Source organism: Canis aureus, chromosome 23 (genome assembly GCF_053574225.1).
Source record: "Canis aureus isolate CA01 chromosome 23, VMU_Caureus_v.1.0, whole genome shotgun sequence".
Taxonomy (NCBI): domain Eukaryota; kingdom Metazoa; phylum Chordata; class Mammalia; order Carnivora; family Canidae; genus Canis; species Canis aureus.
The window spans coordinates 35,665,739-35,691,910 of NC_135633.1; the positions used below are offsets into that span (position 1 = coordinate 35,665,739).

At 38.8% G+C, this 26,172-nt stretch overlaps 2 protein-coding genes across 12 annotated transcripts in view; one reads left to right on the forward strand and one right to left on the reverse strand.

Annotated features, from left to right (window-relative positions):
• ANKRD42 (ankyrin repeat domain 42) overlaps positions 1–26,172 on the forward strand; it is a 76,962-nt gene that overhangs the window by 35,804 nt on the left and 14,986 nt on the right. For 4 of the 7 annotated variants that reach the window (XM_077867241.1, XM_077867239.1, XM_077867244.1 and 1 more), the window contains 5 exons: positions 1,188–1,293; positions 4,731–4,903; positions 14,556–14,682; positions 17,780–17,921; positions 21,304–21,386. In XM_077867241.1, coding sequence (XP_077723367.1) covers positions 1,188–1,293; positions 4,731–4,903; positions 14,556–14,682; positions 17,780–17,921; positions 21,304–21,386 — 631 coding nt within the window. Of the gene's footprint in view, positions 1–1,187; positions 1,294–4,730; positions 4,904–5,030; positions 5,190–14,555; positions 14,706–17,779; positions 17,922–21,303; positions 21,387–22,165; positions 22,701–26,172 lie in introns of those variants that run through there. The other 3 variants (XM_077867240.1, XM_077867242.1, XM_077867243.1) reach the window with 3 other exon arrangements.
• CCDC90B (coiled-coil domain containing 90B) overlaps positions 25,468–26,172 on the reverse strand; it is a 52,072-nt gene continuing 51,367 nt past the window's right edge. For all 5 annotated transcript variants that reach the window (XM_077867247.1, XM_077867248.1, XM_077867246.1 and 2 more), the window contains one exon: positions 25,468–25,960. In XM_077867247.1, coding sequence (XP_077723373.1) covers positions 25,905–25,960 — 56 coding nt within the window. In that variant the 3' untranslated portion in view covers positions 25,468–25,904. The remainder of the gene's footprint in view (positions 25,961–26,172) is intronic.

Sequence of the window (26,172 nt, forward strand, 5' to 3'; positions counted from 1 at the left end):
AAACAATTATCTGTGATTCATAAACACCATTTTGTAACTCTTAAAGATGGAATATGTTGCTGTTTCTGTCTAAAGCGAGGTTATTTCTAGGGGTCTGGGAAATCTTATAATCGTGTACTGTTTTTTGGTTAACTGGTTTTGGATTTGCTGTAGGAGAGAGCAAGAAAGCCCAGGATTTTCAGGGGCCAACTGAGTTTGACAGATGGCTCTGAGTGAACTAGAGAAGGGTAGAAGAACCCTTATAGTAACAGACATGAGGGGGTTATTTTGTCACTGTATCAGACTTTGTGTCTTCTTTTCTCTGTTGCCAGTTTTGGAGGTGGATTCACTTTTTGAGAAACTAGGGACATACCAAATATTTCTTGTCTTTGATTCATTTTACAGAGGCACTTATATTTAGCAGCAATCAGATGTCAGCACCATATAGACAGTGTGAGACAGTCCTCCAGGCTCACTATCTACTGCATCTAAAGTCAAATCTTTTAAGTCTGTTAAGGTTCCCCCCCCCCCCCCCCCCCCCGCCCAGTTCCCCTGAATCTTCAAATGGATCTACAAGGATGGATAGAAGGTAGATGAACATGTAGTTGAGCCCTGGGAACTAGGCGAGAAGGCACATAAACAAAGTTGTGGAGGTGAAAATTAATCCTGGGTACATGTGTTAAGGACAAGATCTAGAAAAAGGTGGTAAACAGTTCAGATGATAATAAGTGGGGGGCCTATAATTTTGAGATGTGAGAATCAGAAGGATAACCTGTTTACATAAGATGACACAAGATTTTCAAAGTCAATGTGGGCCCCGGGCTTGGATTGCACTCACATTCTGGTCAGCTGCAAGATTAGTCAGCAGCTATAGGTAGCAGCAGATGAACACTGGATAAGGATTGAGAAAGCCTAGATTATATTTTCAAGCCATTATTTGCGTGCTGTGTGATATTAAATAACCTCTTCAAGCTTCAACTTTTATATCTGTGTGTAAGGTCCTCTGTGTAGGAGTTGAGCACAGTAGATTTTTGCTTAAATGTTTGTCTAATGAATACACAAATTAACAGCTGATAATATCTGCCCAAATTTGTTGGTTATTACAAGGATCACTATTTATGAAACTACTCTCTAATGGGACTGTGAGATTTTAGACAGTTGTTACTAATAATAACTTTTTGTATTTTCTGTTTTTTTTTTTTTAACAGCTGCTGGACAAGGCCACATAGAGTGTTTGCAGTGGATGATTAAAATGGGAGCAGACAGTAATATTACCAACAAAGCAGGGGAGAAACCCAGTGATGTGGCTAAGAGGTATCCCTATCTGCTTTACTACTTTCTTTTGTTTTTAAAATTTTGTATATACTCTCTTACACTCAGAAAACTCTGAGGATTTAATGGAATTATACGATTCCATCAAAGGCTGATGGGATGACACTTTTCAAGCTGAATTGACCTTTGATGACATATCAAATTTACTTCTCACTAAAGTAATGGTTTTCAACTGGGAAATATTAATTTCCCCTTGAGAGGCTGGGGAGGGAATTTGGAAATGTGTGGAGGAGTGTCACAATGAGTGGAGACCATCACTGATACATAGTAACTTCAGGTCCAGGAATGCTAAACATTCTACAGTGCTTAGAACAGGGGTGCAGGGGCACTTGGGTGGCTCAGTGGTTAAATTTCTGCCTTCAGCTCAAGGCATGATCCCTGGGTCTCAGGATTGAGTCCTGCATTGGGCTCCCCATAGGGAGCCTGTTTCTCCCTCTGCCTATGTCTCTGCCTCTCTCTCTGTGTCTCTCATGAATAAATAAATAAAACCTCTTTTTAAAAAAAAGAACAGGGATACAGAATGAAGAATTGTTTCACCTAAATGCTTGTACCTGTTGAGAAATACTATGTGATTAAAAGGAGTAATCAAAAGGAGTCATACAGGTTTTGAAACAAATTTTGGTATTTACGTTTAAATTACATATAACACTTATTTTTGAGCATATCCTGCTCAAGGAAAATTTAGCTCATCCATTTGTTCATTTGGTTGTTGTTGTTATTGTTTTAATAAAGATTTTATCTAACATGGGTTTGGGGTGAAGCTGAGCAGGGAGCCTGATGTAGGGCTCAATCCCAGGACCCTGAGATCATGACCTGAGCCGAAGGCAGATGCTTAACCTACTGAGCCACCCAGGTTCCCCTTATTTGGCTATTTTTCATTTAGCTTCCTATATACTTAGTGTATCCCTACTGGTATGCTTAATGTTAAGATTACAAAGATGAAAAAAACAGTTTTTGCCCCCAGGTTTACAATCTTGTAAAGAGACACTGTACATACATAATTATTATCATTGAACATGTGTTACAAAAGATATAGTAAGAACATGGAGAAAAAGTGGTCTTCCTATTTGAAAGTTTTGGGGGAGAAATGTTAATACAGATGATAGTGAAAGATATGAGGAAAACTGAAGGGAGACAATTTATACAGAGGTCAGGAAAATTTTTTTTTTGGAGGGAGCAACATTTATGCTGATGATTGAAGGAGGAAGAGTTGTAAGATAACACTTTGTATGTTTGAAGAACTGTATGGGGTTCAGAACTGCTTGAATCTAAAGTAGGAATGTGGGCTAAAAGTTGCAAATGAGGCCTGACAGAATGCTAATCATTCAATGCTAATCATTCATTGAATTGCTCTGCAATTTTTATGAGTTCACATTCCTTAAAATTTTTGAGGGATTTCTTTGAAGCCTTGGAGCATGGTACTACATACCTAGGATCATTATCAACTCAGGCCCACTTTCTTTTTATTTTGGAAAACAGCTTTATCAAGGTTTAATTGCTGTATGACAAAGTACACATATTTGTATAGTACAAATTGATGAATTCTGACCTATGTATATGCCTGTGAAACCATTACCACCATCAAGATGGTGAACATATCCATCATTCTCCAAAGTCTCCTTGAGCCTCCTTTGTAATCTCTTCCACTGCTTTCCACTTCCCTTTCCCAAGCAAATGCTGATCTGCTTTCTGTCACTGTACATTAGTTTGCATTTCTTAGAGTTTTATATAAATAGAATCATATAGTACATACTCATATATCTGGCTTCTTTCACTCAGCATAATGACACATGAGATTCTTCCATGTGTATTGGTAGCTCATTCCTTCTTATTACAGAGTACTATTCCATTGGATGTAGAATTCCATAGTATTCGATAGTTTGATAATTCAGTAACCTGTTGAAGGACATCTTGATTATATCTATTTTATGGTGATTCTGCACAAAGCTGTTATAAACATTCACATACAGTTTTTTGTGTGAACATGTTCTCAGTTCACTTGGATAAATACTTAGGAGTAGGATCACTGGGTCATATGCTAAGAATATGTGTAACTTTATAAGAAATTGCCAAAGTGTCTTTGAAAGTGACCATACCAATTTGCATTCTCACCAGCAGTGGATGAGAGTTTCTTTTGTTTCTTATCTTGCCAGCATTTGATTTTGTTTATTCACCACAGGAAAACGTACAGATGGCAAATGTGTATATGAAAAAATGCTCACAGTCATTTTCATTAGGAAAATGCAAATTAGAACCACAATGAGATTCTACTATATACCTATTAGAATTTTTGTAATTCATGCACCAAAATGCATGTAGTGATATAGAAACACTATGAATCTGGCATAAAGGAAGTAATCATAAATGACAGCTGTTAAATTATACTCTAGTAGTAGAGATAATTAATTCTATTAACCTTAAAACTACCTAAAATGTTTGTTACTGTGTCTTTAAAAAATTATAATACCTGGTGAAAAACAAGGATATATGTGTGCATGTAGTTATATAAGTATGTGAAAAAAATAGGATTTGAGATTTTGTGTTTAATGAGTATTTCTCTGTATCATAAGAAAAAACATTAAACATTTCACAGCCTGTGAGGAAACTGCAGATTACATGCAATCATAACATCAGCTCCAAAACCAAGCATATATTATTGGAAGCTTCATAGGGTTGTGGGAAAGATCAAAGAAAATAGAAAACGTGGATGGAAAAGTCACTACTTTTTCAATAAATTTCAAAGCCATGCCAAGTATTTTGAGTTAAGGAAAGATGAAAATTATGGTGCCTAGAGTTATAGCTAACCTTAAAACTGGAGCAAGAACTATTTCTGCTATCTAAAACAGGCCATCATAAAAGGTAGTAAATATAGGTAACAAGTAGGGTGGTTCTGGCTTTCTTTTCAGTTGAGCAGCTCTGTCTAGGGGCCCCTCACATAATCTTTTGACTTCAGGTCTCCTCTCACAGTTGGATTTTTGCCAATAAAAATTATGGAACAGATTTTATTTTTAGATTTTAGCATGACTATTTGCCCTTAGTGTCCAGTAACTCTTTGAGCTGGATGTAGCTCAAAGAATTACAGGTATAATTGACTTCAGGTACAATTTTGCTTCTTTATGGGTAGATGGGTTGGTGGCATACTTACAGAATGTAATTCACTAAATTAAGTGCAGAGTGCACTTTGAATTTTTTTTTAAAGGTTTAATTTATTCAGGAAAGGCACAGAGAGAGAGGCAGAGATATCGGCTGAGGGAGAAGCAGGCTCCCTCCGGGGAGCCCAATGTGGGACTCTATCCTGGGACCCCAGGATCATGCCCTGAGCTGAGGGCAGAAGCTCAATCACTGAGCCACCCAGGTACCCTGAAGTTTGAATTTGAAGAAGATTGTGGATCTTGTTAATTACTTGTTCTTTTCTACAGGTTTGCCCATTTAGCGGCCGTGAAGCTATTAGAGGGGCTACAGAAGTATGACATTGATGATAATGAAATTGATGAAAATGATATAAAGTTTTTTTTAAGACATGGTGTTGAGGGAAGCACTGATGCCAAGGATGATTTATGTCTCAGTGAGTCAGATAAGACAGATGCTAGAAGTAAGTGTGCCAACTCTGTTGTGATTTACTGTTTAAGAAATACCATAGCCAGTTTTTACCACAAATCTGGAAATTATTCTAAAGACATTTACCATCTGCAGACTAAAATATTTTGATATGTTTTCAGGGAACCAGACTAGTACAAATGTTTGTACTAGGGGTTTTTACACATAAGGAATATAAGACATGATCTCTGTCTTGCAAGGAGGAAAAAGTTACATAGAAGGAAAAATTACTTAAGTGCGTCATAGGGAACAGGGAATTAAACATCTCAAGGATTTCCACGGTTAGTTGGCAAATTATTTTTGCAGCGAATAATAGCAAATATCTATTGAGTGTCTACTGTGTGCCAGACATTGTTGTTCATATGATCTCAGGGTTGTGGGATTGAGCCCCATGGAATGTGCTTGTGTCTCTTTCTCTCCCTCTGCCTCTCCTCACCCCATGTGTGCCTACTTGAGTGTTCTTTCTCTCTCTCTCTCTCAAAAAAAAAAAAAAAAAAATCTTAAGAAAAAAAAGAACGGAGGATTTGCTCATAGATTTGAATCTGAGGTGTTGGAAAATGAGAATAATCAAGATTGACTCTTAGATTCTTGGCCTGGGCTAATAGGTCAGAGTTTAAAAAAGACTGTTCACTCAGGGTTAGAGTTGCAGGGAAGGCTTTTCACAAGTGGAATTTGGACTATTTTTGAAGGATGGCCTGATTAATTAAGTAAGTAATTATTTAATGGGGTTAGGAGAGATAGAGGGAGAGGAAGAGACAGAACCTCAAGCACATTAAGTAATTAATTAATTTCTAAGATTTATTTATTTGAGAGAGAGCATGCGTAGAGGGGAGAGGCAGAGGGAGAGGACAGATGAACGAGGAAGTAAAAAAAATTCGTAAGAGTTCCCAGAACATTGTCAGGTAGATCATTACTCTCCAGGGAATGGTGAAAGCCTCTTTGCCAGCGAATGCAAGCAAGGAAAGACCCGAAGCTGCTGATACCAGAGGCTTCCCACAAATAGCCCACTGAGATCACCCTATAGTGATGCTCAGAGTTAATGATCCCTTCCGAATTTCCAGATAGCTTTATTTTAAAGAGACTTATTTACTTAGTTTTAGAATGGGGGGAGGGGCAAAAGGAGAGGGAGTGAATCTTAAGCAGGCTCTGCGCCCACCAAAGGAATGAGCCACATTGCATCTTAATCCCACAACCCTGAGATTATGGCCTGAACCAAAATCAGAAGTTGGACACTTAACCAGTTGAGCCACTCAGACACCCTTAAGAGCTTTGCTGAGATACATAATTCACATGCCATTCAATTTACCCATTTAAGGTACATAGTTTGATGTTTTTTAGTATATTCACAGAATGTACAACCATTGCTATAATACTTTTAAAATATTGCCATCACTTAAAAGAAACCCCACATTCATTAGTAACCATTCCCTATTACCTTTCTTCTTTCCCCTCAAACCCTATTACTAAGCAACTGCTAATCCATTTTCTGTTTGTATAGATTATATACAGATTGTATAATTTGGCTATTGTAAATAATGTTGCTGTGAACATTCATATACATGTTTTTGTGTGAATGTATATTTTCATTTCTCTTGGGTATATACCTAGGCATTAGTTGGAATTGCTGAGTCATTTGGTAACTCTATGTTTAACCTTCTGAGGAACTTCTAAGTTGTTTTCCAAAGTGGTTGCATCATTTAACATTCCTACCAACGATGGGATGCTTGAGGGTTCCAGTTTTTCCACATCCTTGCCAATACTTGTTATTGTTTTTCTGATTGATTAAAGTTATTCTAGTGAGTATGAAGTGATATCTCATTGTGGATTCTGTTTTTACATTTTGCAATTGAAGTATAATTTAATATATAGTGTCTTTTTTTTAATTTCAGAGGTACAATATATTGACTCAACAATTCTATACATTACTCAGTGCTTACCGCAGTAACTATAGTCACCATATGCCACAAACATTCTTACAACATTATTGCTTCTATTCTCTACTCTGTAGTTTTCATCTCTGTGACTTATTTATTTAAAGCTGGAAGTTTGTACCTCTTGATCCCCTTTATTTCACCCATCCACCCACCCACTCCCATCTGGCAACCACCAGTTCTCTGTATTTAAGAATCTGTTTTTGTTTGTATGTTCATTTGTTTTGGTTTTTAGATTTCAAAAATAATTGAAATCACATGGCATTTGACTTTGTCTGACTTGTTTCACTTAGCCTAATACCCTCTAGATTCATCTGTGTTGTTACAAATGGCAAGACCTTATTCCTTTTTATGACTTAGTGATACCTCATTGTAAATATCTATATATACTATACCTTCTTTATCCATTCATCAGTGGACCCTTGGTTTGCCTCCATATCTTGGCTATGGTAAATAAGGCTGCAGTAAACATAGGGGTGCACATATCTTTTAATTAGTGTTTTTGTTTTCTTTGGGTAAATACCCAGTAGTGGAATTACTGCATTCTATTTTTAATTATTAAATTTATATTTTTAGTGTTTTTGAGAAACCTCCATGGTGGCTATACCAGTTTATATTTGCACCAAAAATGCACAAGTGTTCCCTTTTCTCCACATCCTTGTCAATACTTGCTATTTCTTGTCTGATACTAGCCCTTTGACTTGTATGAGGTGATATCTCATTGTGTTGTTGATTTCCATTTCTCTGATGATTATTGATGTTGAGCATATTTTCATATACCTGTTGCCCAACTATTTGTCTTCTTTGGAAAAATGTCTATTCAGATCCTCTGCCCATTTTTAAATCAGAAATCAGATTTTAATCAGAATTTTATAAGTTCTTTATATATTTTAGATATTAACCCTTTATCAGATACTATTATTTACAGGTATCTTTTCCTTTTCACTAGGTTGTCTTTTTGTTTTGTTAATGGTTTATTTCATTGTGCAAAGGTTTTTATTTTGATATAGTCACAATAGTTTATTTTTACTTTTGTTTCCTTGTCTTAGGGAACCTGTCTATATTTTGCTAAGGTTGATGTCAAAGAATTATGCTATGTTTTTTTTTCTAGGCATTTTATGGTTTTATTTAGATCTTTAATATACTTTGAATTTACTTTTGTGTATGGTGTAAGAAAATGGTCCAATTTCATTCTTTTGTATGTGATTGTCCAGTTTTCCTGGCACCATTTATTGAAGAGACTTTCTTTTTCCTTATTGTATATTCTTGCCTCCTTTGTTGTAGATTGATTAATTTAGCTAAAAACATAGATTTATTTCTGGCCTTTCTATTCTGTTCTATTGTCTATTTTCATGCCAGTTTTGATTTCTACAGCTTAGTGGTAGATCTTGAAATCTGGGATTCTGATACCTCCAGTTTTGTTGTTTTTTCTCAAGATTGCTTTAGCTATTCAGGATCTTACATACTTACATAGAAGTTTTAGGGTTATTTGTTCTAGTTCTGTGAAAAACAATATTGGCATTTTGATAGGGATTGCATTGAATCTGTGGATTGCTTTGGGTAGTATGGGCATTATGACCTTATTAGTTCTTCCAGTTCATGAACATGGTTTGTCTTAACAATTGTTTGTGGGATCCCTGGGTGGCGCAGCGGTTTAGCGCCTGCCTTTGGCCCAGGGCGCGATCCTGGAGACCCGGAATCGAATCCCATATCGGGTTCCTGGTGCATGGAGCCTGCTTCTCCCTCTGCCTATGTCTCCGCCTCTCTCTCTCTCTCAGTGTGTGACTATCATAAATAAATAAAAAATTAAAAAAAAAAAACCAAAAACAATTGTTTGTGTCATCTCAATTTCTTTCATCAGTGTTTTATAGTTTTCAGAGTATCAGTCTTTCACCTCCTTGGTTAAGTTTATTCCTAGATATTTTATTCTTTCTGTGCAATTGTAGATGAAATTGTTTCCTTAATTTCTCTTTCTGCTACTTTATTGTTAGTGTATAGAAATGCAACTGATTTCTGGGGATTAACTTTTTATTGTGCAACTTTACTGACTTCATTTGTTACTTTAGGTTTTTTTTTTTAAGATTTATTTATTTATTCATGAGAGAGACACACACACAGAGAGAGAGAGAGAGAGAGAGAGAGATTGGCAGAGGGAAAAGCAGGCTCCCGCAGGGAACCTGATGGTGAGACTCAATCCTGTATTCTGGCTCCCAGGATCGTGCCCTGAGCAGAAGGCAGACACTCAACCGCTGACCAACCAAGGAATCCTGTCTTTAGGGTTTCTATGTATAGTATCATGTCATCTGTAAATAGTGACAATTTAATTTCTTCCTTCCCAGTTTGGATGTCTTTAAAGTTTTTTGTTATTGTTTGATTGCTGTGGCTAGGACTTCCATTAGTATGTTGAATTAAAGTGGTGAGAGTAGACATTCTCATCTGTTCCTGATCTTAGAGGGAAAGCTCTCAGGTTTTCACCATTGAATATTTTGTGAGCTACAGATTTGTCATATATGGCTTTTAATATATTCAGATATATTGTATTTTATTGAGTTTTAAAAAAATCATGAACAGATGTTGAATTTTGTCAAACGTTTTTCTGCATTTATTGAGATGATCATATAGTTTTTATCCTTTGTTTTGTTGATCTGGTGTATCATGTTGATTGATTTGCAAATATTTAACTACTCTTTCATCCCAGAATAAATCCCGCTTGATCATAATGAATGATCCTTTTAATATATTGTTCAGTAAGGCTTGCTAATATTCTCTTGAGAATTTTTGCATCTATGTTTATCAGAGATATGGGCATGTAGTTCTTGTTTTTGTTTTTTGTAGTGTCTCTGGTTTTAGTATCAGGGTAATGCTAGCTTTGTTGAATGTGTTTGGCAGTTTTCCTTCTATTTTGGGGAACATTTGGGGAAAATAGGTATTAACTTTTGTTTAATTGTTTAGTAGAATTCACCTGTGAATACATCTGGTTCTGGACTCTTGTTTGTTTGGGAGTTTTTTGATTATTGATTCGGTTTCATTACTAGTTATGGTCTGTTCAGATTTTCTATTTCTTCCTGATTCAGTTTTGGAAGTTTATATGTTTCTGCGAATTTCTTCTAGGCACTTTGTTGGTATATAATTTTTTGTAGTATTGTGTTATAATTCTTTGTGTTTCTCTGGTGTTGGTTGTTACTTCTGTTTCATTTTGGATTTTACTTGTGTCTCCTCCCCCTCTCTCACTCTCTCTTTTTAAATGAATCTGGCTAAAGGTTTATCAGTTTTACCTTTTCACAGAACTGGCTCTTGGTTTCACTGATATTTCCTATTGGCTTTTTTAGTCTCTATTTCTGCACTAATCTTTATTATGTCCTTTCTTCTAATAGCTTGGGCTTTGTTCTTTTTTTAGTTCCTTTAGGTAGATGGCTAGATTACTTGACTTTTTTTCTTGTTTCTTAAGGTAGGCTTTGCAGGTCTACTGGGAACAGGGACTGAGGCAAAAAGTGACTTAAGAAGGGCAGATCTGCTAATACACAGGTGGGTGGGGCTTGGTGTGAGCAAGTTAGGTACTACTGACTGCTGGCCCTGTGCTGACTGCTGCAGGCTCCCACTGGTGGCCTTGTGTTTATGCTGGGGGTGGGGGAGGGAGAGGTGCCTGCCAGCTCCTTTGTTCCTGATGAGGTTTTCCTGTGATCCCTACCCCTCCAGGACTTCTCTGAGATGAGTAAATAATTGTCCCTCTCATTTGTCCCTGGAGTTTTTCAAATTGCTGCTTCTGAGCTATATATCCACAGGCTGTTTGTCAGGCTGTCTCTTTAAGGCAAGGACTCAGCTTTCTATCACTCTCCAGGCTCTTCTAGAACTAAACCCACATATTTTAAAAATTACATCCTTTAAGTCTCTCTGGTTTTTAGAACTCAAAAAATTTGGCCCCTCTGGCTTTCAGTGCCAAATGCTGCGGGAGTTTGTTTTTCCTATGTAGGCTCCCCAGTGTGATAGTCATTCTTGCTTTTCTCTGGGCTGGTGTCTCCCTCCTTACTGTTGATGGTTGTGGTCCATTTTGCTCTCCACTGTGTCTCCTCCTCTCCTGCCCTCTTTGATGTGGCTTCCTCTTTACCTTTAGTTGTGGAGTTTGTTCTGCCATTCTTTGGGTCTTTTTCTGGGTTATTTATACTGATGTGAGTGTTACCTAGTTGTATCCATGGGATGAAGTGAGCTTAGAGTCCTCTTACTCTACCATCTTCCCATCTTTCTCTCTAATCTTTGACATTTTAATTATTATGTGTCATGGTATGGACCTCTTTGATTTCATCTATTTAAGAACTCTCTGGGCTTCCTAGCCTGGATGTTTGTTTCCATTGTTAGGCTATGGATGTTTTTAGCTACTACACCTTCAAATAAGTTTTCTGCCTCCCCCTCCCCCCCTTCTCCTTCCAGGACCTCTATAATGCAAATATTTGTTCACTTGATGTTGTCCAGGAGATCCCTTAAGTTATCCTCATTTTTAAAAATATTTTCTTGTTGCTCTTCACCTTGGGTGTTCTCCATTACCCTGTCTCCCAGATTGTTGATCTGTTCTGTATTCTCTAATCACTGTTGATTCTCTCTAATTTTTTTAAATCTCATTTAGTACATTCTTCAACTCGTTCTTTTTTATATTTTCTCTTTGTTGAAGGTGTCAGTGCATTAATCTACTTTTCAGTCTGATGAGCATCTTTATGTTAGTATTTTAAACAATTTATCAAGTGGATTATCTTCATTTCATTTAGGTTTTTCCCATGGTTTTATCTTGTTCTTTCATTTGAAGCATATTCCTCCCTCTCATGTTACTTGGCTTTCTGTGTTTGTTTCTATGAAATAGGCAGAACAGCTGTTTCTCTTATTAAACTTGAAGGTGTGGCCTTATGTAGGGATACCCCCTGTGTTGTCTGTGTGTACCTGTTGACTTTGGCAGGCTGACTGGAGCTTTGGTTAAATGGAAGTCCCAGAGCACTCCATGCTGGGGCTGTCCTGGTGGCATGGCCAGAGCATTAGTTTGTATAGACCAGGGTATTACTGGGGCTCTGGTTGCAGATGGCACCCTGACTGGAAAGTTGAAGCTGAAGTGAGTGAGGCTCAGGGCTCTTTGGACTGAGGGTACCTTGGCAGGACAGCTAGAGCTGAAGTGGGTGCAAGGCAGGATGTCTCACTGATCTCTGCAGAGTGTACCCTGGCAGGAGAGCTGAAACTGAAGTAGATGCAAGTCAGGGTGTCGCAAGGTACTCCCTTCAGGGAGTTCCCTGGTTGAACAGCTGGAGCTGAGGTGGATGTAGGCCTGGGGGTCCTTGCACTGTGCTTGGAATGCCCTGGCAAGTCATCTTGAATCATGGTATGGGTCTCAATGTCCCAGGGCCCTTTAAGCCTGTGTCATGCTGGCGAGGTGGCTGGAGCTGTAGTGAGTACGGGCCAGAGTGTCCTGGTGTGCACCAACATTGGGGCCTGCTGTGGTGGGACTGGTGGGGCTGGTGTGGGCTAGGGGCCCCAGGCTTACTATGGCATTCAGACCCTGCTTCTATCTCTGCTATCAAGGCAGAGTGGGAATGTGAACTGTGCAGCTTGTCAGCCCTTCTGATTCAGAGAGAATTCCAACAGGTGCCCTGCTGTTTGGGGATTCTCATGGTGGTTCCTTTATGTTCTAGTTGCCCCTTTAAACTTTGGCTTTTTTTCTATGCCTAGGGCAGATGAATCTGCTCATGCTCCCTCAGTAGTTAGTTCCTTCCCACTGAGGTTCATAACATCAGGAATGGGGATTCCCTTTGTTACCATGTCTCTGTGCTCTTGCTGTTCTCTGTGTGGTCTCTCCATCTTTTCTTGTGCAGAAGCTGTTCAGTCAGCCCTCAGTTCTTATTCAGGAACAACTGCTATATAAATAGGTGTAGATTTGGTAGGTCTGTGGAGGAGGTGAGTTTAGGGTCTTATGTTGTCATCTTGGGCTGAAGTCTTGGAAAATTTACAATTTCAATGAAGTTCGATTTACCTACTTTTTATTTTTTTGTTTGTGCTTAAATTTTTTGCTGATTCTTTTGAGAACTAGCAAGGATTTAGAGCCTCAGAAAATGAGTAGTTGATTTATAGACTTTAAGTTTACTTCTGAAATTATTTGAGTAAGAGATCATTGCCAGTGAACCTCAAAATTTTGAGAAGATGTTTTAGAAAAGACCAAGAATGTCACTAGAACATTGTGTTTGATACAAATGAACTCTCAGCCCCTTGGCATACCATGAAGTTCACTGATACCTAACTCAGGTGCTTGCATGTGGTGAGAGTATGAAATCATGTATTGTTTTCTTGTCCCTATTTAATTTTATTCCAGAGAAAAACCCAAAGGACAAGATGGCCTCTTCTTGGGCCACTAGACTTTGGCAGAGTACCTATAGAGGACTGATTGGATTTCTTGTCATCCCAGAATTCCTGGATATGAGCCTCAACTCAAAGCATTCTTTAGTAAAATATATTTAGGGCTATGACATCACAGAGCCCTATGCCCATTTGAAGTTTGACTCTTAACTCAACATTCCTGCCACATGTCATCCAGCATCTACTCAGTCACCTTCAGTGACAAGATACTCATTATCTTTCAGAGGTCCCATTTTCATCTGACAGTGTTCTTGTGAGGATTAAAATGTATAAGGAACTTAGTATAGTGTCTAAAAATACATGATGGTTCTTACTGTTTCTTTTCTTTCCTTTTTTTCTTTCCTTTTTTCATTCATGAGAAACACAGAGAGAGAATCAGAGACATAGGCAGAGAGAGAAGCAGGCTTCATGCAGGGAGCCCAATGTGGGACTCGATTCCAGGACTCCAGGATCACGCCCTGGGCCGAAGGCAGGTGCTTAACCGCTGAGCCACCCAGGCGTCCTGGTTCTTACTGTTTGTTGAAAAGTTTCTCCTTTGTTGAGTTAAAAATCTCTCTTTCTGGAGCTAATCTCATTTAATCCTACCTCTTATGACCTCATAGAACAGTTCTTTCAAAACATAGCCTTCAAATATTAAAGAATTATTATATAAGCTAAATAGCCTTAGTTCTTTGGATCTTTCTTCTGTAACTTTTTTGTTTTTAAGTTCTTCTACTTGCTTGTTAGTGGCTGCAGTGGTTCCCAACCCTTTCTGCCCATCAAAATTGTCTGAGGGACTTTTACTAAGTACCAATACCTGATTTTGTAGGTCTAGTATGGGACACAAATATACATTTTTAAAGAGCACCCGAGGGATCCCTGGGTGGCTCAGCGGTTTAGCGCTTCGGCCCAGGGCCTGATCCTGGAGTCCCGGGATCGAGTCCCGCATCAGGCTCCCTGCATGGAGCCTGCTTCTCCCTCTGCCTGTGTCTCTGCCTCTCTCTCTCTGTCTCTCATGAATAAATAAATAAAATCTTTAAAAAAAAATAAAAATAAAGAGCATCCGAGTTGATTCCGACATATGCAGTTTGGAACCTGCAGCTCTCTAACCTATTGAGAGAGAAATCAGAGTGTTAAGTGTTAAGGAGAGGATGCTGTGACTGGCTAACCTGGTCCTGTTACTGTGACATTCTGTTACTGATATTTACCCTCCTATGTATATGCCACCTTCCTTCTAGTCCCTCCCAGAGCACTCTGGCACTGGCTCTAGAAGCAGCATATATTTCAGGCTCAGCATCCTGTGAGCACATGAGCTCTGTCTAAACTAAGTTCCTATTCAACTTTGTCTTACAGTGAGAGCTTATAAGAAAATTGTTGAATTGAGACACCTGCTGGATATTGCTGAGAGCAACTATAAACACTTGGGAGGGATAACAGAAGAAGATCTAAAGCAGAAGAAAGAACAGCTCGAGTCTGAAAAGTAATGTCTTCAAAACTCTAATGGTTTGTTTTAGTTACCTTTCTAAATGCCATGTGAAGGTTTGTTGACGAACAACTTGTTTTTCCATCCTTAACAAAGAATATAAGGTTCTATCCAGTTTTTCTCTTAAGCCCCTAGATGGAGAAGGTGTTAATATCAGTTTTAGTTGTGGTAAAATACACATTAACACAAAACGAATCATCATAACCATTTTTAAGTGTATAATTCAGTAGTGTTAAGTACTTGCATACTTTAGTACAACTAATCTCCTGAACTTTTTTAAAAAAATATTTTATTTATTTGAGAGAGAGAGAGAGAGAGAGCGAGAGCAAGAATGAGAGAGCACAAGCAGGGGGAGCAGCAGAGGGAGAGGGAAAGCAGACTCCCCACTGAGCAGGGAGCCTGACGAGGGACTCAATCCCAGAACCCTGAGATCATGACCTGAGCTGCAGGCAGATGCTTTAACTAACTGAGCACCCAAGCACCCCTCCTGAACTCTTTTCATCTTATAAAATTGAAGCTCTATAGAGTTAGACTTTAAAAAAGAAATTATTTTTAATAGCGAGCAAGAGATAGCATGAGCAGAGGCAGAGGGAGAGGGAGGATATCAAGCAGACTTACTGCTAAGCATGGAGCCCGACATGGGGCTCCATTCCAGAACCTCAGGGTCATGATCTGAGCCAAAATCAAGAGTTGGATGCTCAACCGATTGAAGCACCCAGGTGCCCCAAGCCTTTTTTTTTTTTTAAATCACTTTGAGCTTTTCAACCAATAGTCTATAACCATTCCTATCAAATTGAGCTTACTCACAAATCTGAGACCCAGTCCTGTGCTCCTTGATCGTCATGCCCAGAGAATGCTGTCGTGTCTAAATGCAGTGAGTAGTTGCACAGCTGCCCTCATCTGTCACTTTCTGCACCCCGAATTGCCTCCCTGCATATTTGGTACTATTCCAAGTAATGGCTATTGGAATAGAGGATGCCTCATGTTTATTTCCTCCTACCACCTCTCTGCTTTCCAGAGTGGACAGGGAACAAAGGGAGACAGGACAGGAGACTTCTGGTTTAATCAGAACATGGATCTGTAAAGAGCAACACACATGGACTTTCTGCTTTGCTTGAGTCTCTTTCCCTCATACCCTCAGAAGCTCCTCCACCCTTTTCTGAATGTAGCTTTAGAGGTCTGGTAAATATATTCACCTTAGTAATGTTTAAATCTTTGATAAGGATTAATGTGTTACTCTTCCCTATGGTACCCTTCCCTATGGTACTTTAAATTTTGGTTTCCTTTGCTTCTCTTCTCAGGTAGATTAGTACTTCTATGGCTCTTGTATTACTTCTGAGCACTAATTGTGTACTAGGCATTAGATAAGCTGCAAAGGATAATATGTTATCTTTTGCAGTCTTCACAGTGCCATGAACTATGTTAACTAAATGAATGGGAAACCAAGACTTACTACAGAGGTGAAGTGAGTTGCATGAAGTCACAAGGGGAGGAGGAAGGGTGGGAGGTGAAGCCAGAATTTGAGCTTGAGTTTGATTTCAAACCTGTTATCTAAGATGATTATGATATTTGCATTTCACTTTGAAATGGTTATACTATAGATGTGATTTTGAACCAAATCAATTTTGATTTAATTTTTTTTTCCAAGATTGCTTTAGTCTTTGTGCCAGGTTGTCCTTTCATGTCAGCTGAGATTACAGTGTGTCTTCTGAGTGAGTTTAATGCATCTCTAGCATTGATTCTCCACGTTGTGTTGAGTACATCTTAAGACATTTATTCTTAAGGTATAAACTCCTGCTTTTAGGTCTAATTGTCAAGAAAAACTGAATAAATATTTCATATAGTGTTGACTGAAAGAAGCCATGAACACAAAAGTACATAATACTCAATTTCATTTGTAAGCATAGGTAAAACTAATCTAACATGATATATATTCAGAATGTGGTTCCTATGGGAAATGAAAGTTACCTAGGAGGGGCATGGGAGAACTTTCTGAGGCAATGGAAATATTCTCTATCTTGGTAGTGGTGGTGATTACAGGGTTTACACGTTAGTCAAAACTCATTGAATTGTTCAGTTGATGTTTGTGTATTTTACTCCTGGTAACTGGTAGATTATTAAATAAATACAAAAACAGGGGATCCCGGGGTGGCTCAGCAGTTTAGCGCCTGCTTTCAGCCTGGGGCGTGATCCTGGAGTCCTGGGATCAAGTCCCATGTCAGGCTCCCGGCATGGAGCCTGCTTTTCCCTCTGCCTGTGTCTCTGCCTGCCTCTCTCTCTCTCTCTCTCTGTCTTAAATGAATGAACAAACAAACAAAAGATCAGTTGTCTCAGGGGTGTTGGGGAGAGAGATAAGTAGGCAGGACATAGGGAAAAAAAAAAAAACAAAAGCAAAAGAAAACACATCTAAGTCGGATCATGCCATTTCTCTGCTCAGACTCTCCAATGGCTTCCCACTTCACTCAGAGTGAAAGCCTAGATCCTTGCCATCACTTATTAAGGCCCTGCTTGTTCTGGCTCCCTTTTGCCCCTCTGACCTCTTACTCTTCCTTTTATTCTTTATTCAGTCACATTGGCTTCTGGTTTTCTTTCAGTTCGTCAAGCATACTTCTGCCTTAGGGTTTTTACAGTTGCTCCTTCCTCTGTCTGGAATGCTCTTCCCCCAGATGTCTGCTTGTTTAACTCTCTTATTTCCTTTAGGTCTTTGTTCAGAAGACCCCTTCTCAGAAAGGCCTTCCCTGGCCACTGTGTACGAAGTGTTAATCCTCTCCTTGACAACATTTTATGATACTCCTTCTTGCTGTATGCTTTCCTCCCTTAGCATTTTTCCACCTCCCCCATGCCTTATATTTGTTTCTTTGTTGTCTTTCTCCCTCCACTGCTCTTTTGGAGGACACATTTGGCCTGTTTTGTTCACTGCTGTATCCCTGGTGTCTAGATCAGTGCTGGCCCATGGCAGACTCTCCATTCATATTTGTCAAGGAAATTATTTGTTTTATTTGCCTTCAGTGCAGTGCATGGATGCTTCTCACTGTTGCCACAGATAATTGTTAGTTGATACTGGAGATTGATTGAGAATAACTTTTTTTGACAGGACTATCAAGGAGCTGCAGGGCCAGCTGGAGTACGAACGGCTCCGGAGAGAAAAATTAGAAGGTCAGGTGGATGAATATCGTGCAGAGGTGGATCAACTCAGGGAGACACTGGAAAAGATTCAGGTTCCCAACTTTGCTGTGGTTGGTGTCCTTCTTAACACATTTATCTCTCTCAAATAGTATATATGAGTAGCTAAGAGTATATATAAGCTTGGACTGGGACTATTTGGGTTTGGTTCTTGGCCACAACCTTTTGTAGTTTGGACAAGTGATTTAGCCTGACTTATTTTTAAACTGGAGATAATAATTTATACTTTGTAAAGTACATTTTTTAAAAAAGATTTTATTCATGAGAGACACAGAGAGAGTGGCAGAGACATAGGCAGAATGAGAAGCGGGCACTCTGCAGGGAACCCTGAGTGGGATTCAATCCCAGGATCCCAGGATTACGACCTGAGCCAAAGGCAGATGCTCAACCGCTGAGCCACCCAGTTGTCTCTGTAAAGTACTTTAAAGATTAAAGGAATATATCTCTCTACATAGCTATATCTTTATATCTATAACTATATAAACTTTATATGTACACACACATACATACATATGTACTGGTTAGAACAGCATCCTCATTCATAAGTGTACAGTAGGTGTTATTAAGACATAAAAAGAAAAAAATTTTTTTACAAGCAGAGTGATAAGAATTCTCAGAGTGTAGATTTTAACGTTCTGAATAGCCAAAATAAAGTGGAATGGAGTCCATATAAGAAAGCTTCAGCTCATCAAAAGAAGTTTGTAGTATATGTGCTGCCAAAGTGAGCATATCCTCAAAAGAACTTTGGTGAGTAGAAAGGAGCCAGAGCGGAGGTGTCACAGCATCCCTTTGTTCAGATTACAGAGTAATGGAAGCTGACACTTGTAACACTCCACCTTTGCAAAGTTTCTTCTGCCCTAATTTAACATGTGAGGAACCTGAGGCTCAGAGAGGTTAAGTGACTTGTCTAAATTCACGCAGCTAGTAATGGTGGGACCAGTATTTAATCTCTAGCTTTTGACCCTATACCCCTAGCTCTTTTCATAATTTCTAGCTAGAATTATGAATTTGGAATTCAGAACACGGCTCTAAAATACAGAAAAATGCTTTTGAGTGACAAAAAGGATAACTGTAGAAGGAAGCTGAAAAGAAATGAATATGAGAAACAGATACAAAGAATAAATACAGAAAAGCAGGTAGAGTATAGGGAATAGAGTGAAAGTGACAGCAAGAAATCCCCAGTGGTGCTTGTATTCAGGCCACCTAGTCTCAGAGTAGATGGGCAGAAAGTACCCTGGGGGACACTGTATGACTTTCACTCTCTTCTGTGAGTGAAGATAGCCATGGTGTGGCCCTTGTGGAAGCTTGTGTGACACAGTATAGGGATTCAGGTACGCTTCATATTTTCCTTCCGTACGGAAATGTTTTCTTCAGTCATCATGGGTGAATTAATTCGTTTCAGACTTGTATCACCTCAAATCTGATTAATTAAAAAAAAAAACTTCCTGGCTCCTTTTATTTTGTATAAACTGATCCCTAGTCTCTTTAATAACTACTTTAAAAATATTAAAATAGTCTATGTGCTTGTTGTAAAATGTTAAAAACAGCAGTTATTGCTTCCCACATCAAGTCCCACTCTCCAGAGGAAGCTATTGTTTGGTCGGCTTCGTGTTTGACAAACATTCTATCCATTTACAAACATTTATGTGTATTTCTCTGCATATACAAATTCAAACACTTTCTCTGTTTTGGTATCTCACCAGTCCTTAATTTTCCAAGAGTTGCAGTTAGTTATAATAATTAATGTAGTCTCTTCATTTTTTGCAGTGCTCACCTTGTACCACCCTCAGCCCCTAGGGAAACTTTGGTATAGAGAGGCCAGCCCACACAGTCACAGGGTGTTGGCTAGAGGACTGGTGGACACATACCTTTCATCAGCTGCCATTTACAGTCCGAACCAGTTGTTCCCTCTCACCCTGGGGCAGGAACTCTGCTGACCCCACCTCTGTGACAGGAACATGTGTTTTGTCCAGCTCCTAGATCTTTCAGAGATTACCCAAGCCTCACCTTCTTTTGAGTCATTCCAAATGGATTTGTCTACCTATAAAACTTTTATTTTCTAGTAGCTGTTTAAAATATTTTCTTACTCCCAAGTGTCTCTTTTCAGGGTTGGATGTGATTCCATACTCTCCAGCACATCCTCCTCAAACCTTTGGCTCTTTACCAGCAGTGTGTAGGTTTTCAGGAGAGCTGACGGAGGTCCCTGTCCTCTGTGCCCATCATTTTTTGCAGCACTGCTTTTAGGTTAATTGAATTTTTGCAAATGAGCAATGTTCCCAACCTCTAATGGCAGCTATAGTCTTGGTACAAAAGCTTCTGAGTCTCAATTTCATCTTTAAAATGGGGATAACACCTCTCTCTCGAGACTGAACTGATGTGAAACGAAATACTATGTGGAAATACTGAGGTCTTTTCTATCTACCAGTATTCATAGTAGTATATTCCCCCTTCTGCATATCCTTTTCTCCTTTTTCCTTCCTTTCATTTTCTATATTCAAGTTGAATAAACAATGTCAGTAGATAAATGTGTAGAGACCAGTGCTTCTGAGAGTAGGAGGAGTTTATTTGGGAGTCTAAATATATAAAGTATAAATAAAAAGAACTTAAGAGTCAGCGCTCATTTATATATTCTTCAAAAAATTCTGCCTAAATCTCCTGCCACCATCTGGTCAGGACCTATACTTGCATTCAGCTGTACCTTTAAGACTTCTTCCCCTGTAAAACAATCTGTTATAATTTTTATTCAGGAAAAAAATTTCCCAGGGTAGTTTCTTAGGATAGTTTGACATATATAATGCACTTAACTAGTTTTTGATAATAACTATTACTGTTTTGATAACAGCAACTATGTTTATAGCGTAAAGGTTTGGGCTGCAACAGCTCAGGGAAAACCAGTTCTAGCCTTGGGCTCTTCCCACGTCAGTTAGCAGTAAATTGAGAAGTGTTAGGCTAAGATAAAAGCAGAAATAACGGGGCAGCCCAGGGGGCTCAATGGTTTAGCGCCGCCTTCAGTCCAGGGAGTGATCCCGGAGACCCAGGATCGAGTCCCATGTTGGGCTCTCTGCATGGAGCCTGCTTCTCCCTCTGCCTGTCTCTGCCTCTCTTTCTCTCTCTCTCTCTGTGTCTCTATGAATAAATAAATAAAATCTTTAAAAAAAAAACAAAACAAATAACGAGGTGTTCTTTTTTGGGGATGTATTCAGTAGAGACAGGTCTGGTTGATTTCTCTAGGTGTCTAGGTCCTAGTCTGTGAGTCAGCACATAATATGATGTACTGGTCTTGAGATTTAAGAATTTATTTACGTAAAAATCCTAAGAGAAATTTAATCTGGAATTGAATGTATTGAATTTTTTCTTTTGGAACAGATAATGTAGAAAGATGAAATTGTGTCTAGTGTATGTATCTTACTTGGCCTTCTTTTCCTTTGTTTGTAGGAAGATGACTCTTCTTGTGAGTCAAGCAAAGAGAAGAGGCAAATAAAGAAAAAGGTGTCTTCTGGGGGAGTTTTTGTGAGAAGGTACTAATCAGTGAAATAACTTTAAATAAACTTGCTTGATTTTTCTTTTATTTTTAAATTGATATGTTAATCTATACAAATTCTCCTCAGTTACTCTTATCTGTCCCAATTCTGGAGGCAGAAATATATCATATTATCAAAGGGATTGGTAAAATTATATACACTCAGCTGTACTCCCCCTCCCAGTATACTTTTTATATAGTTATGTAGGCAAGACTTTACATTTATGAGTAATTAATTTTGCAAATATTCACACAAACTTTAAAATATAAGGTAGTACAGTCTAGTAATCAAGAGAAATGTAAGCATTAAAAATTCTACTTTCTAGAGCATACCATTTTTTAACTTTTCAAATGACTTTTTTTTTTTCAAATGACTTTTACAAAGTATCTGGACTTGGGAAAAAATGCAATATGAGTAAATTTTAGAAAAGGGTATCTTTATAGTAACTACCAAATATCTCAGGAAAGTTTTATATAAAATAACAATTCACTCTTGTAGAAGAAAAATGCCCCCAAAATATGTGTTTGCTAAGAATACCTATATAATCTGGTTTAGAATTCAACCATTAGGGGCACCTGGGTGGCTCAGTTGATTAAGTGTCTGCCTTTAGCTCAGGTCCTACTCTGGGGGTCCTGGGATTGAGCCCCGTATTGGGCTCCCTGCTCAGTGGAGGGCCTGCTTCCCCCTCTGCCTCTGCTGCTACCTCACTCCTCTTGCTCTGTCTCTCAAATTAAAAAACAAAAACAAAACAACCATTGTTCTGTTCTGTCTTGCAGCTTTATAAGAAAGCAGTATAAAAACGAGGCTGACTGGACAGGATAAAAAACACATGGCTTTCTTATTCTTTCTTCTCTTTTCCCCACCTGATGTTGCTGACCAAAAAACCACCACCGCATTTCATTTCATTTCTGATTTCATACCTTCCGTTCTTACCCACTTCCTCCTCGATGTTGTCAACATGCAACTGTCTGGGGCAGCTGTCTAGATCCTGCCTCTCCCTGAAGATCTGATTGTTGGCTTTGGGCTTCACTGGCAGCAGCCTTCTCATTACGCACCAGACTGCCCACCCTCTGGGCCCTGGCATGTACTTCCTGTGGACGTTTAAAGGCCGTTCTGACAGTGTCATCAGGACCAGTCTGCCCTGACATGAATCAATTTGAGTGCTAGACCAGTTCAGGCTGGTCAGCGGTCTGTGAGCAAGTTTTTAAAAAATGCCTTATTTATTATCCTTTTGATAATCTTTATATGATTATTAGTTTCTCTGTCATTTTCCATTAAGCCTTCGATCTGTAATAAAACGTTTATTTGGTACATACTATGTGTGAGATCTGTGCCAAGTCCCTTCTATGTATTCTCTCTTAATTCTCACCACAGCAGGAGGAGATAGGCAGGTAATACTGTATACAGTTGGAAATTAAGTAATTTGCCCAGAATCACACAGCACGTGGAGCCAGGATTCTAACCTTGGCAGGGAAAGTTCTGCTTTCTTAACCACTACAGGAACTCCCGAATCCAGTTTCTCACCTTCTGGGACTACACACAGCCTACCTTCTTCCTTCCAGCCTGGTGACCCTAAAATTAATCCCAACTCTGTAGTTTGTTATACTTGCTCCAGTTTTCTCATGGCTAGACCTCCAGTCTCTCTACCAGTGAGGTAGGAAATCACTAGAAGAGTGTTGTCAGAGAAGCATGCACCCTTGAGGAAGAGGTTCCCTGGTCACCCCCAGTACGTGCTCTCCGTTTTTCCAGTGTTAGGATTTACTTGGGTTTGGCACTGTTCCGGATAAGGGCTAACTCCTAATCTCTTTGCAGCTAAGACACCAAGTTGTGGCCAGCAGAGTCTGAGCAGAAGTGATGTGTATGTAACTCTAGGGTCATGACCTTAAAGAGAAAGGCTTACCCACTTCTTGTTCCTTTCTGCTTCTGGAGTGTGGGTGTGGTGGTGAGTCACTGGACCTCGTGAATGAAGGCAACACCCGGGATGGCAGAACAGTAAGATAAGAGGGGTCCTGTGCCCTGATACCATGTTGCTAACGTATTAGCCTGAGCATGCTTACACCTGGACTGTAGGGAAGAGAGAATTTAAACCTCTTTATTGAAACCAGAATATTTTTTTGGGTCTTAATATAGCAGCTGAATCAAAATTGTAATACAATCCTGAAATTACCTGTACTTAATCATAACTCACATATATGTTATTGTCAGGTTATATAAATCTAATTCTTGGATTTTCTGGACATCATCAGTGTTCAACAATTCACTTCTGACACTACCCAGAATTAGTGTCAGACTTCAGAGGTTAAGAGCTCAGTCCCACAAGAATGTCCCCTCTTCAGACACTCTCTTACAAGTTCCAGGTTGTCATTAGTACTTCTAAGAAGTGGTACATTTGGGGGTTTCCATAACCCCCTCCTCATCATGTTCAATAATTGGCTGGAATGACTAATAGAACTCGGAGCACTTCACTGTTACCAGTTTATTAAAAAGGATACATCTCAGGAACAGCCAAATGGAGATGCATAGGGCAAGGTGTGGAGTGAGAGGTGCATGGAGCTTCCGTGACCTCTTGGTGTGCTACCCTCCTAGCACCTTGATATGTTCATTGGTTTGGCCAGTGGTAACTGAACTCAACCTCCAGCTCCTCTCCTGTTCTCTCCCTTTCCCTGAGATTGAGTTGGGAGGTCAGGGAGGCTGAAAATTTCCAATGTGGAATCATTCCTTGGTCTATTTGGCAACCAGTCCACAATCAGAAGTTCTATATGGGCTCCCAGCCTCCTGTCATCTTAGCATACAAACAAAACATACTCTTATCATTGAGATTGAAGGATTTTAGGAGCTGTGTGCCAAGAAAACAGAAGTTGGTAATTACCCCTATCAAGAAAGTATACGGGTTTTAGGAGATCTGTGCCAGGAACTGGGGACAAAGACCAAATACATATATATAAAATACATATATGTATATATATACATACATACATAATACAAATCTAAGGCATGGGGGAAAAAAAGATTTCTACTTGTATCTCTTTAACATCTTTTTCACTTCTATTTTTGTTTCCTTAACATAATGTGGCATATACCATTCGAGGTAGAGGCCTCAACTTGTAGATGACTAGAATAATGAGTAAGAAAGAGCACGGCATTTAAAGACTGTGTGGCTTGGGGTGCCTGGCTGGCTCAGTTGGTTAGATGTCTGCCTCTGGCTCAGGTCATGATCCCGGAGTTTTGGGATTGGGCTTTGTCTCGGGTTCCCCTTTTGGCAGGGAGCCTGCTTCTCCCTCTCCTGCCTGCTACACCCTCTGCTTGTGCTTGCTCTGTCAAATAAATAAAAGAAAAAAAAAAATAAAAGAGTGTGGCTTATCTGCTGTATAGCCCTGACAACTTCAGTTGTGTGAAGTTACAACTGTGTGACCTTAACTTCTTGTAGCTTGTTTTTTCAGCTGTCAAATAGGGGATAATACCAACCACTTAAGGGGACTGCTGTGGAAAAACAAACAGAAAAACAGTGCGTTTATATTTATATTTAGCATATTCCCTCTTGTATAGTCACTGGCTATTATTATTCAACAAAATGACAATCACTAAGTTCAGTGTTGGTGACCACTGCTTTTTCCATTGCCTCATTTTTTTCTTTTAATTAAAAAAAAACTGCATACTTTTAAATATACATACATCTAAATTCTTACAGATTGACAAAATGGGAATTATAAAATTTGATTTGTTTTTCAAACACGGTGAAGTTCATACCGACTCCTGACTAGTTCTTATATAACTAGTCTAGTTTGTCACCAAATACAAGTTTACTGAATTTAAGTGAATCATAAAAAAATAAAACATAACATCTCTTCACTTTATGTAATATAAGATGGGTTTCTAAAAAGCAGGGATAAACTGGCTTTTGTCAATCAAAAAAATAAGAAGTATACGTAATATTCAAAGCTCAAGACATAGCAACTTGAAGATTTCATACTGAGTGTCATACAGTTGCACTAGGGCACACATTAAAGTTTATTGTTTTAAGTCACTACCAAAAAACCCAATCTCTATATATGGTAAGTTGCCTTTAAAATCCAAACAATTTTGTTTTAACAAGATTTTATTTCTATGAAAAGGTAATTGTGCAGTAGTTACCAGGAAAGCTGAATACAATAACATGTAGGCTTGGGAACAGTTTTTAAATTTGCAGCAGACATCAAAGAAATTCTATATGACATACATTTGTTCAAGCAAACACAAGAAAACTGGATCAGTTTCTATGAACTATTAAAAGGATAAAGATAAAAGGCTTTTTTTTTTCCTCAAATCAGGTTTTGAAAGACAGCTTTTCAACATAATAAAGACCCACAAATACAAACCTAAAACACCTCTTCCCATTCTAAAATATTTATTTTTAGTCCATATGTACTTTGAATAATCTTGTATTAAGTATCTGCTGCAACATTCACAGTCAGAGTGTATCCTGGAGTAGTGTTCTAAGAAGCCCACAGCAGCAGTAACAGGAGCATTGCAGTTTCTCTACTTCCATATTCTGTAAAATCCCAGTGCGATTGCCAGGCAAGTAAACACGGAGGCTGTGAAAAGAAACCATATTATGGGCAACACATTTGAGATTATTTTGCGGAGACAAACACAATATTGTCATCTTCAAATTGAACAAAGAGCAAAAAACAAAGGAAATCCAACCAATTCTCTACCTTAGGTGTTTAATCCCCAGGAAATTATGCTAAGGATGAAGTATATCCTTTAGAGCAGGATTAATACCAATTCTTAAAAGCTTCCTGTA